The sequence below is a fragment of the Nematostella vectensis genome, chromosome 7, assembly GCF_932526225.1.
Source record: "Nematostella vectensis chromosome 7, jaNemVect1.1, whole genome shotgun sequence".
In the NCBI taxonomy this organism is placed as follows: Eukaryota; Metazoa; Cnidaria; class Anthozoa; order Actiniaria; family Edwardsiidae; genus Nematostella; species Nematostella vectensis.
Window position 1 is genome coordinate 5,844,526 of NC_064040.1, and position 12,732 is coordinate 5,857,257.

General features: G+C 38.4%; 3 protein-coding genes across 6 annotated transcripts in view; 2 read left to right on the forward strand and 1 right to left on the reverse strand.

The window, feature by feature from the left end:
* The first annotated feature begins 47 nt into the window (after nucleotides 1-47).
* LOC116604034 (DNA repair protein RAD51 homolog B) lies at nucleotides 48-4,085 on the forward strand. The gene is made up of 8 exons (XM_032365807.2): nucleotides 48-326; nucleotides 726-981; nucleotides 1,415-1,506; nucleotides 2,027-2,121; nucleotides 2,198-2,311; nucleotides 2,390-2,519; nucleotides 2,689-2,810; nucleotides 3,309-4,085. The coding sequence occupies exons 1-8, from the start codon at nucleotides 240-242 to the stop codon at nucleotides 3,430-3,432; spliced, it is 1,020 nt and encodes a 339-aa protein (XP_032221698.1). The 5' UTR covers nucleotides 48-239; the 3' UTR covers nucleotides 3,433-4,085.
* Nucleotides 3,841-8,262, reverse strand: LOC5520685 (solute carrier family 46 member 3). 2 transcript variants are annotated; one of them, XM_001640575.3, is made up of 7 exons: nucleotides 8,168-8,262; nucleotides 7,176-7,402; nucleotides 6,533-6,753; nucleotides 5,646-6,296; nucleotides 5,404-5,487; nucleotides 4,430-4,601; nucleotides 3,841-4,296 (listed from the first exon to the last, which is right to left on the reverse strand). In XM_001640575.3, the coding sequence occupies exons 2-7, from the start codon at nucleotides 7,388-7,390 to the stop codon at nucleotides 4,110-4,112; spliced, it is 1,530 nt and encodes a 509-aa protein (XP_001640625.2). In that variant the 5' UTR covers nucleotides 7,391-7,402; nucleotides 8,168-8,262; the 3' UTR covers nucleotides 3,841-4,109. The 2 variants fall into 2 exon arrangements, with proteins under 2 accessions (XP_001640625.2, XP_032221697.2); XM_032365806.2 differs by having other exon boundaries at nucleotides 7,176-7,466; nucleotides 8,168-8,254.
* Nucleotides 8,263-8,319: 57 nt separating this feature from the next.
* LOC5520704 (zinc finger FYVE domain-containing protein 26-like) overlaps nucleotides 8,320-12,732 on the forward strand; it is a 30,815-nt gene continuing 26,402 nt past the window's right edge. For 2 of the 3 annotated variants that reach the window (XM_048730441.1, XM_048730442.1), the window contains exons 1-5: nucleotides 8,320-8,673; nucleotides 9,073-9,157; nucleotides 10,613-10,696; nucleotides 11,183-11,878; nucleotides 12,465-12,632. In XM_048730441.1, coding sequence (XP_048586398.1) covers nucleotides 8,453-8,673; nucleotides 9,073-9,157; nucleotides 10,613-10,696; nucleotides 11,183-11,878; nucleotides 12,465-12,632 — 1,254 coding nt within the window. In that variant the 5' untranslated portion in view covers nucleotides 8,320-8,452. Of the gene's footprint in view, nucleotides 8,682-9,072; nucleotides 9,158-10,612; nucleotides 10,697-11,182; nucleotides 11,879-12,464; nucleotides 12,633-12,732 lie in introns of all 3 variants that reach the window. The other variant, XM_048730443.1, reaches the window with a different exon arrangement.

Genomic DNA, 12,732 nt, shown 5'->3' on the forward strand with positions numbered 1-12,732 from the left:
GCACCTCGACGCGTGATTGGTCGACTATCCGTCGGAAATGTTTCGCCTCGATGAATTCCTGTCTTCCCGCGCAGTTTGAAAACTTGGAAGCACCAAAACCCCGTTAGATCCAAAATATCCGTCTTTTTTTCCTCAATCTCCAGCTGTAAGCGCTCTGTTTCGCCCGGAATTTCTCTTTAAGTCAGGAGCTTGGATTCTCGCTGGTGTGATAGTTGATTTTATCGCTTGCAAGCGTGAAAATGGCGATGCAAGAGCGTCCGCGACAACAAGCCACCGAGGAAGAAGGCGAGGACGTTATCGGTCCTCTTTCCATCCGAAAACTTGAGGTATTATGCTCTTAGCTCTTATCCAAGGAGAATAAATGAAGAAATATTTGGAATGTGGCTCCTATTGCCAAATAATTGCTAAGAAAGTACCCTGTGAATACAGCTAAAAGTATACTTATTATGCAACCTTTCAATTTAAAAAAATTCTTATGAAGTAATGTTGTTTATTGGAGAAAAAAAAGGCAATTCACCTTGTATTTTGTCCCAATCAGACCATATGTATTACTCTAACATTTAACATTAGGTAATAGTTTGGTTAGGTATTTTAAATAGACGAAAGCCCTGATTGCGACCCATCTCTAGTAAGTTACTTTGAATGGTTTCCTTTGAAAATATACAGCGAAAACAAGTGCAAATCAAGAAAGTTGAAATGCTTCACAATTTTCAAACTCTTTGTAGGAGCACGGGATAAGTGCTAATGATGTTAACAAACTTATTGATGCTGGGTTCCACACGATAGAAGCCATCACCTACACCCCCAAGAAACACCTTCTCTCTATCAAGGGAATCAGCGAAGCAAAAGCTGATAAAATCATCAATGAGTCGTCAAAACTAGTGCCAATGGGGTTTACGACAGCAACAGAGTTTCACATGCGGCGAGCTGACATGGTCATGATTACGACTGGTTCCAAGGAACTAGACAAGCTCCTTCAAGGTTAGCAAAGTTATTTGCAGTGTCTATGTGCAATCTTTGGCTTGACCGGGCTATAAATTTGGATTTTATAGACTCAGCTTGGAACTAAATTTCTAGAAGAGGGGGAGGGCGTAGCCTCTGTCATTCCAGGGAAGATGGGGAGATGCCATTTTTTCAAACAGACATAGAAATGTGCACTATTTTCTAGAACAAGGGGATGGGGTAGCCTCTCTTCCATGGAAAAGGGGAAATTCCATTTTATCCCAAAGACATAGACATGTGCACTATTTTCTAGAACAGAACTCTGTCATTCCAGGGAAGGGGAGAGGTAACTGGGGGCCCGCAGCTTTCTCTGAACCCCCCTCCTACCCTCTACTGTAGCTACAGCCAAAAAGCTTGACTTTGTAGGGCTCCAATATTGAGTCTTGTTTCACCAAGGTTTATTAAATCCTAGGCGGTATAGAGACAGGCAGTATCACTGAGTTGTTTGGGGAGTTCCGTACTGGGAAGACGCAGCTTTGCCACACCCTGGCAGTCACTTGTCAAGTGAGTGATTTTTCCTTTGTTATCATTCTTACATAGTGTAGGAAATCTGGTCAAGGTAGTAAACACATGAGTTGTATTAATGCCAGAAGGCCATTTCAGCCGTGTGTAACATGATTTTAGTTCTGAGTTGTTTTTAATTTGATCAAAAATCAGGTTTATTATCTTTGTAGTTATCTATTGGTGGGAATAGGGGACTTGTACTAAGGGACCACATGACTGTTGGGTGGCAAATTATAGAACGCTCAGGCTTTTAGTGGCAAATTAGCAGCAACAAAAAGCAACCTAATAAGTGCTTACGAAAAAAGCCAGAAGAAAGTCAGTTATGATTTTTTTGCTTGATTATTTTGTTTTGAATTTGCCATCCGGAAGGGTCACATGAACTCTTACTAGCACAACTCCCTTATTGCAGACTCTATCGAAACTTGCTGCATGCTTCGTACCCAATGAGCTTCTACCATTCTGTCTGAAACTTGTTTTAAGGCATTCATGCTTACAGTATATACAATAAATCTGTTTTCAGCTTCCTATTGATCACGGTGGTGCAGAAGGCAAGTGCCTTTACATCGACACAGAGGGGACATTCCGACCTGAACGACTGCTAGCTGTTGCAGAGAGGTTTGTGTGAATGTGAGTTTAAACAGATGTTAGAGGGCATCTAGTGATTGTATTAATGTGTTTTGTAAATACCTAGGTATGGATTGAATGGGCAAGAAGTGTTGGACAATGTAGCGTATGCCAGGGCATACAACACAGACCACCAGACAAAGCTGTTACTGGAAGCCTCTGCTATGATGGCTGAGACGAGGTAAAGAATTACATAATAAAAAGCAATAAAGTACAGGATATTCGTTGTGTGGTCTTATTTACTCTTCCTGGCCACCAGGTATTCCCTTCTGGTGGTGGACAGTGCGACAGCCTTGTACCGGACAGATTACTCAGGGCGAGGAGAACTCTCAGCCAGACAGATGCACATGGCCAGGTTCCTTAGAACCCTGCTACAAAGAGCAGATGAGGTGTGTATAAGTTTGAATTGCTTTCTTGTGCTGTTGTAGTGAGTGCAAAGAAAGGAAGGGGTTTTTTTTAGTACAAGTGTGTAAGCAGTTGTGTTTTTTTTGTACTGCAGCTGCTGTAAATATGATTTAAGTAGTTTCTTGCTGATTGGTATACACTTGTACTATTTAGTTTGGTGTTGCCGTGGTGATCACTAATCAGGTGGTGGCACAAGTAGATGGTGCGGCAATGTTCCAAGCTGATCCCAAGAAACCTATTGGGGGCAACATTATGGCCCATGCCTCAACAACAAGGTGAATGATTTAGACAATAAAACTTCACTTAGAAATTACCACAGTTGAACAATTCAGAAAGTAAAGTTTGAATAAAGCCCACCTCCTATTTTTCACATCCACATAAATCTGAATAAAACAAAAAAATCAGTACAATAATCAACATATCAGGCCCTGATAACAATTGGGTTTGCAGGGGAACCACAACAGCTCAGAATGACTTTAAGTTTTTAGGGACTAATTATCAATAGTTTTTACAACGTTTGATGTAATGGACAATGATCTTAATATAACCATTTTCAGTCCCTTTTTGATATATCGATATTCTTTGATCAGCTTTATAAGCTTCACTTACAGTATAGACAGTCCTATCACAATCATTGTACATCAACCTCTTAAGAAAGTAAGTTTGCAAAATAAAACCTGTATTGATATCACATGTAGCTGAGATGCTAAGGTTTATTTCATATTTTTTCAACTGTAAAGAGCCCATGCCTGAATAGTGTTTTCCATTTCCAGGTTGTACTTTCGTAAAGGAAGAGGTGAAACAAGAATATGTAAAGTGTACGACTCCCCGTGTCTGCCGGAGGCAGAGGCCATGTTTGCTATCAATGCTGATGGAATAGGTGATTCAAAGGACTAATGTTGGGAAATATAACATATGGCTGGAGATCACATGATTTTGTACACACTTCATTATTATTATTTAGGCATGTGGGTTTAGAGACTGGTAGTTTTCTGGGGAAACAAGAGAAGCAACAGTTAGAGATATCAGGGGAAGGAATTAAAGCTAAGTTCAAACTTTGTATTATTATCCATAAGCCATATATACCCTACATGTAAATGAACCAAGTCAATTATTTTATTTTCATTTGCATGCATTAACATTGAATAAGGCTTATGGACAATATTAAGTTTTAACTTAGCCTTAGCAATTATTCTACAGAAACGATGTGTCACTTGAGTGTCACTAGCTTCCACAGTGTAGGGATCTGAGGTATTTTGACTTTAGATCATAAATACAACGCTTGATAATGTAACAACAATGATGTAACTCTATAGTGACCGTTTTATTATTTACATTGCTAAATTCTTCATGAGGCCAGAATTTTTATGCAAACTTCTCAAATTCAAATGTTATATAATTATAAAATGTATTTTTTTTATTACAAGATAATGAAGGCATATAAAATTCTGGTCACTATTTAAAAAAAATGCTAAAAAAATCAATTAAATTCATATGTACATATTTTTCGTAAAATTTATGTGGTTTAGAATAAATGTTTTAGATTGTCATTTCATGATTTGCCAGTGCAAGCATTATGCCAGGGGATTTTGGTTTCGAGTTGCCCCATATGCACAGCCTTCTTTCTGTACCGCCGATGGATTCAATAGTTTGTCCTCTTCACCAGCTTCAGTGCATTTGTAATTATTTTCTTCTATCGGTTCTGGAAGCAGAGACTTGTGTTTGCCACTTTTGGGTCTGGAACCTGCACAGCGTATCACCCTAGATAGGAGGAGATGAGAGAGTAAAGAGATTAGATTATTTTGATCATTGATTTGAGATGCATGAAATAATATGAGTAAATAATAACTATAGTGATATTTTTCTTCTTTGTAAAATAACCAGATATACATACCCAAGTAAAATGAACGGAATAACAGCAATCCCTGCATTCACAAAGAATGGGATCCCTGCTGCATATTTCCAGGCGACATTAGCTATGCTCCATGCATACAGAGGGTTGAAGATTAACTGACTTGTAAAGTTGGTGAGGCTTTCTAGTGATGCAAGGATAGCAAACAAGGCACCTGCAAAAGATTATATCAATACTGAGTCATGTCAGGTTTGGATCTGTTTCAGCATTTAATGAACACTGTCTTGCTAATTTCTGTCTGTCTATTGATAGTGTCTATCCAAATTGTGCTACTGTCTGGCTCTAAGTAGTGTCTGTCTGATTTTTTATAGTGTCTGTCTATTATGCTAATATCTATGTCTATTACTAATCTCCTTTTTCTTTTTCTGTCAGTCTGACTCATGGAAATGTCTGTTTGACTCTTGATAGTATCTGATTCTTGACAGTGTCTGTCTGACTCTTTTGTCTGTCTTAATTTTAGTAGTGTCTTTCTTTCTTTTTTTATTGTCAGTATGACTCTTAGTAAGGTCAGTCAGCCTCTTGCCAATGTCTGTCTGACTGTGGCAAAAGTCTGTCCTACTCTTACTAATCCAGTAGTGTCTTTCTTTTTTTTTTTTTTTTTTTGCTTCTGTCTGTCTCAGTCTTGATGCAACTCCCACTTCTGGTTTCCACATCGCCCTGGGTCCCGCCCTGGGTCCCTGAGGATGTTTTGATATTGTCTGTATGTTTATTTCTAGAGTCTGTCTGACTCTTGGGAGTGTCTCTTGCCAGTGTTTGTCTTTCTCTTATTAGTGTCTGTCTGAATATTGCTACTTTCTGTCTTTTGCTAGTGTCTGTCTGACTCTTGCTATTGTCTTTCTAGTTTCTATCTGACTTCTGCGACTGTCTTTTGCTAGTGTCTGACTCTTGCTATTGTCTTTTTCTAGTTTCTATCTGACTCTTGCTCCTGTTTATCTGTCTGCTAGTGTCTGTCTGACCTTGTTCTTCCTTGCCAACCATCTGAGACATCTGCGCCCTAATACAAGGCTGTGGTACACCCGAGAAGAGATTTGCAACACATGCTACAGAAAAAAGTGTCAACAATTAAAAAAGAAAAAGGGAATTGATTTTTGTATCACAACTATTATATACTTCAAAAGAACATCATTGTTAATAATTATTATGTAATGTTGTATTTGTATTTTAAATCTTTTGAGAGTGACCTTGAAAGTATACTTACACATAAACATTAGGAATGTTGTCTGTGAAAAGCCAATCATAGTCAGCCCAGCAATCAGAAACAAGGTCCCTATTTGTGCTGCAGTGTAGTTTGTCAGCTTCATCAATGATCCTAACCAAATACCTAACACTGCTCCAAATGCCTTGACGCAGAGAAGTGTCCCCAAAAAATAACCAACCAACTCTGCAGACCAGCACAGTGGGTACCGCTTCCCGTACAGTACCCCCAAGGTGGTCACAATGTACTGTGCAAACAGGAAAAACACAGACAACAAGCTTAACACACAGAGGATCCAACGACCATCACGCTTTTTCAAATAGACCATGTAAACCGACTTGACTTGCTCTAGAGTCAAGCATTTGCCTGATTGCTCTATCCTTTGTTTTGGCATTGATTCTGGAAGGAAGAACAGCAAGTAGATGAAGTTGATGAGGTGGAGGGACAAGATTCCCCAAAATGTTGCCTTGTACCCTAAGTGATGGATGTAGATTCCACTGGAGAAGTGCCCCAAAGTCCCACTTAGAAATGCAAGGGCTTCTAGCACTGCTAATTTTATGGCACGTCTTTCTGGAGGTGTGGTGTCTGCAATGTAAGCCAGTAATGCCAGGACCATTGTTGGGTAGAATCCCATCACACCATTTATTCCACCACCTAGAATAAAAATATTTGATAGTCATAACCTAAGCAGGAAGCCATTGTTGTAAGAGAATGAATGTAATTCAGGCAGGTCCAGTATTTCTTTAAGGCATAAACATTAACATATAAGGGAAGAGTAAAATGTTGAATTTTGGGTCAATAAATTTCTTTTTAGATTTCAGTCCTAAAAGCGGGGAACTTCCCCAAAACCACCAATGCATACATCAAATGACAAGGCAGTATTATTTCACCTATAATCAAAGGGTAGAGTGGCCCATCTGTATACACAGTAAATAATGCAACAGAGGCATCAACAATTGCACCAAACGCAACTATTAGCATTAGAGGTTTGCGGCCATTTTTGTCCGACCATGTCCCTAGTAGACAAGCTGTCAGAACCGCAGGTAACTGAAGGGCCAGGTTATACGCCAGGATATACTGTGACGCCTTTTCCTGTACTGCATCATTTGCACTGGAAGGAAAACAAAAGATGTGACTCATCTTAGGTTACTAGCTGACAAAATAACACAAAATGGGGTCTACTCTGCTGTAATAACAATTCTCAGAGGACATCTTGTATTCAGCTCTGTTTTGATCATGTGGAAGATGAAGCATTGTAGCACATCTTGTACAAAATACACAGGTTCTTAAACTAAAGTAGAGCCCTAAAATACAGTAAGAGCTGGCCAGCAGGCTGGAGATCTTGGAATAAAATACAATATTGGCATGTTTTTTTCACAGCAAAAAAACTTCTGTTATTAGGATGCAAAATCTTGATGATGATGATGACTGATGTGATGATGATGTCAGAAATAAACTAAGAATAGTAAAGTCAGTATAATTTTAATCCGTGAGGGGTGTGGTTAAAACTCTTATATGTTTTGTACCCTATACCTCTGTCCTGTGCTATTCAAGTCGTTAGGGCTGCATATTGTTGTGTTACTAGTGTTGTTGATTTTGAGCTCCTTGGCTGCCCTTTCATACAAGTATTGTTGCAGTACTGGAAGCTCCAGTATCATACCAGCAATGTAGAAAAAGATAGTGATCTCAACAGTGACGGCTCGATGAGGGTTCTTCAGCCAAGAGATAGGGCGGGGTGAAGGGGTCATTGTGGGTTACACCTTCAAAAAACCACTTGTTACTGTATAACTTGCATGATTTGGGTTACTATAAAATGGATTTTACCTACAAAGAAAGGGTATAGAAATGAGATTTGGGAAAGACAACTTCAAGGTATTCCAGACTCCCTTCACGAACATTCAACCTCCTAAGGCCTAATTTACACTCCAAGGCCTAGTTTACACTCCATTCTTTTTATGCGCTGTTCCAAATGTAAATGCATGCAAATGAAGATGAAACAATCAACTTTGTGTATTTGTATAAATTTCCACTATACCCTAGAGGCTCTTTAGACTATGATTATTTTGAAAGATAAAACTAATAAAAGACTTCAAAAAAGATGATTACTATTCAGTGTTACTACTTTTTCTCCAAACATCAGTGAAACATAAATGTCTTTGCCTTCTTTTTTTACCACAATTACCAATCTAAGAGGAATGCCCTTTTCAGACAATCTATCATTACCCGAGAACTTGTTAGGCTAAATAAACAAACACAAAAGTTAACACTGGACTATTAGATTGGCATCTGGAAGAGACGGCGATCTTGAATCTTCACAAAAAAAAGGGTATCGATAACAGTGCATCGATTAGTTAATAACGGGTCTCTTGCAACCTAATGTTCTATTTGCTAAGGAAAAAGGAACGAAACCGGAACTCCGGGACTGGGCAGTCGAAAGGAATAACTGAATGCGGTAAAGACCGGCGCGCACCCAACCACACATAACCTACAAAGTTCATTAAAGAATCGCTGAGATGGTACCGCACCTTTAGGCTTTGGCGAGTACTCAAAATGGTCAAAGATCCGAGCCATCGGTGCACAATCCTCAATCGTATGACCGTCAAAGGTGGGCTACCTGTAGTGTTTCCCAAAGTAGCCTGGGCTCCAGCAAAAGGCATATCACGTGCTTCATATCAAATGATAACAACATGGCGGACGGAAGAAGACTGTTTGACCATAACACCTAAATTTGCCAGCCCTTCCCTCTCAATCCAAACCAGACACGCTCAATTCCTTTAACATGTGACAGTCCACTACAAACGCTCTTCATCATGGGCGAAGCTAACCTCATTAGGGATATAACATTCCCTTTTGACCGTGAGAAGAGCGTCTCGTTAGAGCTACTCTTCAATTCTTTTTGTAATCATATCACACTTGGACAGTGGGAATTAGCCCGGGTATGCTTGAGGTCTTTGAGTGAACAACGCCAGCAGCTTGGGAAGCCATTGAAGGAGATTCTAAGAGCTCTCATAGACCAGCCTTTGGCCTGTTGGTGAGAAGGTTAAAATTTTTCATTATCCAGACTGAACTTTAGCTTACTTCAAATAGTTATCTCATGACATTTTTTTGTTTGAATTGTAAGTGAAAGTTTTACACCTGAGTGATTTGCCAACCAACTTTCCATTCCGGCTGGTTTTAGTTTTCATCTGCGTACCCAGGACTACCCAGTCATAAATATCATATAGAATAAAAATATTTGTTGATCCTTCAACAAAAAAAAGATCCACTTTTTGCCAGCCTAGGCTGCCAGGCAACCACCCAGGGTACCCCCCTTGGTACACCCTGTCTTTTATTGAATAAAATAAAAAAGAAACTCCACATTTTGACTTCTCAAGGGGGGGGGGGGGGGGTCTCTATTTTGCTGTTCATTTAAGATCTCTCCTATTTGCAGCAAAGGATCTTTGTCCCTTGAGTCCCCCTACCATCTGACATGGGTCTTCCTGATGGAATATCTGGACTTGTATGGCTCAGAGGAGGTGAGCCTTTCCGCTGTCCTTGTAGAGTATTGACAAAAACTAACCCAAAATGACTTAATTATAGTTAGAATATTGACAAAAACTCACCATAAATGACTTAATTATAGTTAGAATATTGACAAAAACTCACCTAAAAGAATATTGACAAAACCTAACCTAAAATGACTTTAAGTTAGAATACTAGTGGGTACCTGTGAAGCATTCACATATATACACCTATTTCACTACACCTATTTTTCACTAAGAATTGAAAATGGAACAAAGTTTGGCCAATAATAATGTTTTCTTAAAAATGCCTTCATTCATTACAAGGGCCCAGCTACAAACTTGATTTAGCCTCACTGGATTTTATTGACAGATACAAGACTTGGTTTACATAACCAGTGGTGTTTAGCATTCATCATTTTCCATTTTCTTGCAGTCAACCTTAATTGGACATTAGAGCCACCATATGTCATAAAAAGGTCATAATAATCATATCATTAAATTATACCTCTGTGTTTTCATTATATCAAGTTTCATTATAAATTATCTTTATTTTATTCTATAAGATTTTTATATGCTACGCTATAAAAAAACTACGCCCAAAATATTTCCTCTACTTTTCTCTGCCATATTGGGGGCCCTGTTTTAGAGTGCTTGGTGGGAAGTTCATGCAAGTTCGCACATCCTACATTCAAGTCAAATACAATCACAGTTTTTTCAACACGTTTGAATGGGCATTGAAAGCATGAATCCTTGAGGTTTTTTTATCGTTTGTTACTTAAGTTCAGTAAAGTCATATTAACAAAGAAAACATGGACCAATCACAGGATATCAGAACTGAATCTAACAACAAATGGAAGTTGAAAGTGGTTTAGAACCAGTTTTTTATACACAAACAAAAGTCTTCAAAAAGTAATATCCTATCAACATTGTGCTTTATTATTTTTTTTGCCTGAACATTAACTGTGATTTGTTTGAAAACCATGAAGTTCTGGATGTCAATGTTGCTTTTGGCTGTGAGTTAGTAATACCTTTTGGGTCTCTGTGGAGAGTTCCAAAATGGCATGTTTGCGAGTGCTCTCGCTAAGAAAAATGTTGAATTGTAACTTCTCTTTGCCTTATCATTTCAAAGTGGAAACCATTCCCGGTACCCCCTATTAGCAAGGGGTTGTCATTTGTGTGTTTTTTTAGTTTTCTAGTTTTTCTTTTCTCCGTGAGAGATGCCACACACTTTTCCCTTAGCATATCAGATATAAGATTGACAAAAACTAACATAAAATGGCTTAAATTCTAGTTAGAATATTGACCAAAAACTAACGTAAAAATCATTTAACTTATAGTTTGTTAAAAATTGCAAGCATGAGTAACCTGCCCTTGCAATAACAACGAATGCTCGTGGCTGTCATTCTTAGATAAATAGAGCAATCAAGATAATGTTCATGGCAGTCACCATTTTTCTTATTGTTTCAGCTCCCCAAGCCATTTTCACAAATGATTGAATTCAGACTTCTCCTTCATCTGACCTGTGTTGATGCACCCAAGCACCTTTTACAGGTATTTGATTAGATTTAGATCTTATGTTTTAACTGGCTCGTGTTTTGCTCTGTGCTTTTTGCTATTTGACAGCCTATCAATTAACAGCTAAATTTTAATATCCTCAATTTGATTATCCTCTCATAAGTACTGTAAGCTGACAGTTTTCCTAGTAGAAAACTTTTTCATTTCTCAAAGCTTGCTTATTACAGAGCTGAAAGAGCATTAGGTGAAGAAACCACCTCACCTGAGCAGTTATTATTGATTCATAAATACTGCACTAGGGTGATGTTGTTCAAATCCTTACACCTTATGCAGTGAGCTCTGTGTGCCAATTGATACATTGTTTCCCCTGACATTACCTTTTAGGGCACTCAGCTGGGAACCTTAAAGAACTAACCTTTGTAGAAATTAGTCATTCAGAAAACACTTGTGTTTCTGTGTTGTTGCTGTGTTACTCACTATCAAAACAATGATAATGATCTGGTGGTCTTTCATATCTTGCAGGAGTTTGATAGTTATTACTGCAAAATGATATTTGATGAGCACGGCACGGGTGTTTCTACCCTACCTTCCTCTACACTCAACTTTCTCAAACAGCTACTCAACAATAACCCAGAGTTTGCTCATGCCCTGATCACTGCCCTAACTGGAAAAGGCAAATCATTCCTGGAAAATAACCAATTACTACAAACAGTTTACACTGACAGCATAGAGCAATACTTTGCTGAATTGGACCATGGAGAAACTTGGCCGCAAATGCATGACAAATCAGGAACAATAGAACGATTTGAGAAACCTAAACAGTGCATTTATAGAATTCTCTCACTGATGAATCCAACTCATGAAATGACTGGATTTATTTCCAAGTTGAATTCTTTATTTGAAAATCTTCTTCAAAGGACAAAGATTAGTGATCCAAGATGTCTTGATAAAGGGAAACTCTATTCCAGCCTCATAAGAACAGAGAAAACCTTTCTGATTTATTTGTTTTGCGCTGTTGAGAACAGACTCAAGTTTATGTGTGAGACAGATGAGTATTTTCCATGCAAAGACCTGGGGTGTCATGGTACATCCAACACTGCATATAGCACTATGGTCCAAGTTTGCTACTTACAGTCTCATATGAATAACAGGCAGAAAGCCTGGGAGCTGCTCTACTTTCATTCTCTGAAGCAAAATCATGTTCTGGACAATATTGTGGTAAGTCATTGTGATTGGTCAAGAAAGACAATTTATCTCCAAACTCAGGGCAGTAGCTAGAATCAGGTGAGGAACTTGCCTTTTTCATCACTCAGAAAAAAAAAATTATGAAGTTACCTTTTATAGGAAATTAACGTTCCACTAAATGAACGTTAATTTAGAAAACGCTAATTAATACTGAATATTATGAAAAATCGAATACAAAATTCAACGAATTTTAAAACCATACTATGTTTATTAATAAAGAGTTCCACATGTATAGTTGTCTTCTTTAATCACGTGGGTAATTTTTCAATTCAGTCGTTGTTCTCTCTAGCCCTAAAAGCTTGCATGCTTGTTGATAATATTTTTTCGTAAATGGAATATTTCCGAGCAGCAAATTACCAAAAAAATCTTACTAATGCACTGTTTCCAGTTTAAGTGGATGCAATCATACAACTCATTATTTAAGAAAGTATACCATTTTGCATTAGCTCCATTTATTTTTATTAAAGGTACTAAGCAAGGCATCTCGTTTATTTTGGACCAGAATGTAAAATTTTATTATATCAAGCTTGGCTTGGACTCATTCTTCAATGCTTTGCAGGAGACAGCGCTGTTGTTTGTCAAGGAAGGGATGTTTGACAAGGTCACTCAGCTATTGAGCCCTTTGGAGCTACAGATGCTTAAGCCCCTTGTTCTTCTCATGGGCTGGCGGTACTGTTACAGCTGTGAAAATGCCCAAAATCTGCTGGATGCACTTTGGGATAATGAGGTAGCACAATCCCTTTGTCGTTCCTTGTTTTTGCAAGGGAGTGGACATAATTTTCCTCCATACATCCCAAAGGCGGATTCAGGGATGGGTAGAGCATGCT

Bases quoted from the DNA above. Each gene is read 5' to 3' on its own strand.
- LOC116604034 (XM_032365807.2), top strand. From the start codon at position 240: ATGGCGATGCAAGAGCGTCCGCGACAACAAGCCACCGAGGAAGAAGGC. The intron at 2,312-2,389 runs GTAAAGAATTAC...CCTGGCCACCAG, and splicing joins GCTATGATGGCTGAGACGAG to GTATTCCCTTCTGGTGGTGG. The intron at 2,811-3,308 runs GTGAATGATTTA...TTCCATTTCCAG, and splicing joins GCCCATGCCTCAACAACAAG to GTTGTACTTTCGTAAAGGAA.
- LOC5520685 (XM_001640575.3), bottom strand. From the start codon at position 7,390: ATGACCCCTTCACCCCGCCCTATCTCTTGGCTGAAGAACCCTCATCGA. The intron at 6,297-6,532 runs GTGAAATAATAC...TTTTTATTCTAG, and splicing joins ACTCTACCCTTTGATTATAG to GTGGTGGAATAAATGGTGTG. The intron at 4,297-4,429 runs GTATGTATATCT...CCTCCTATCTAG, and splicing joins ATTCCGTTCATTTTACTTGG to GGTGATACGCTGTGCAGGTT.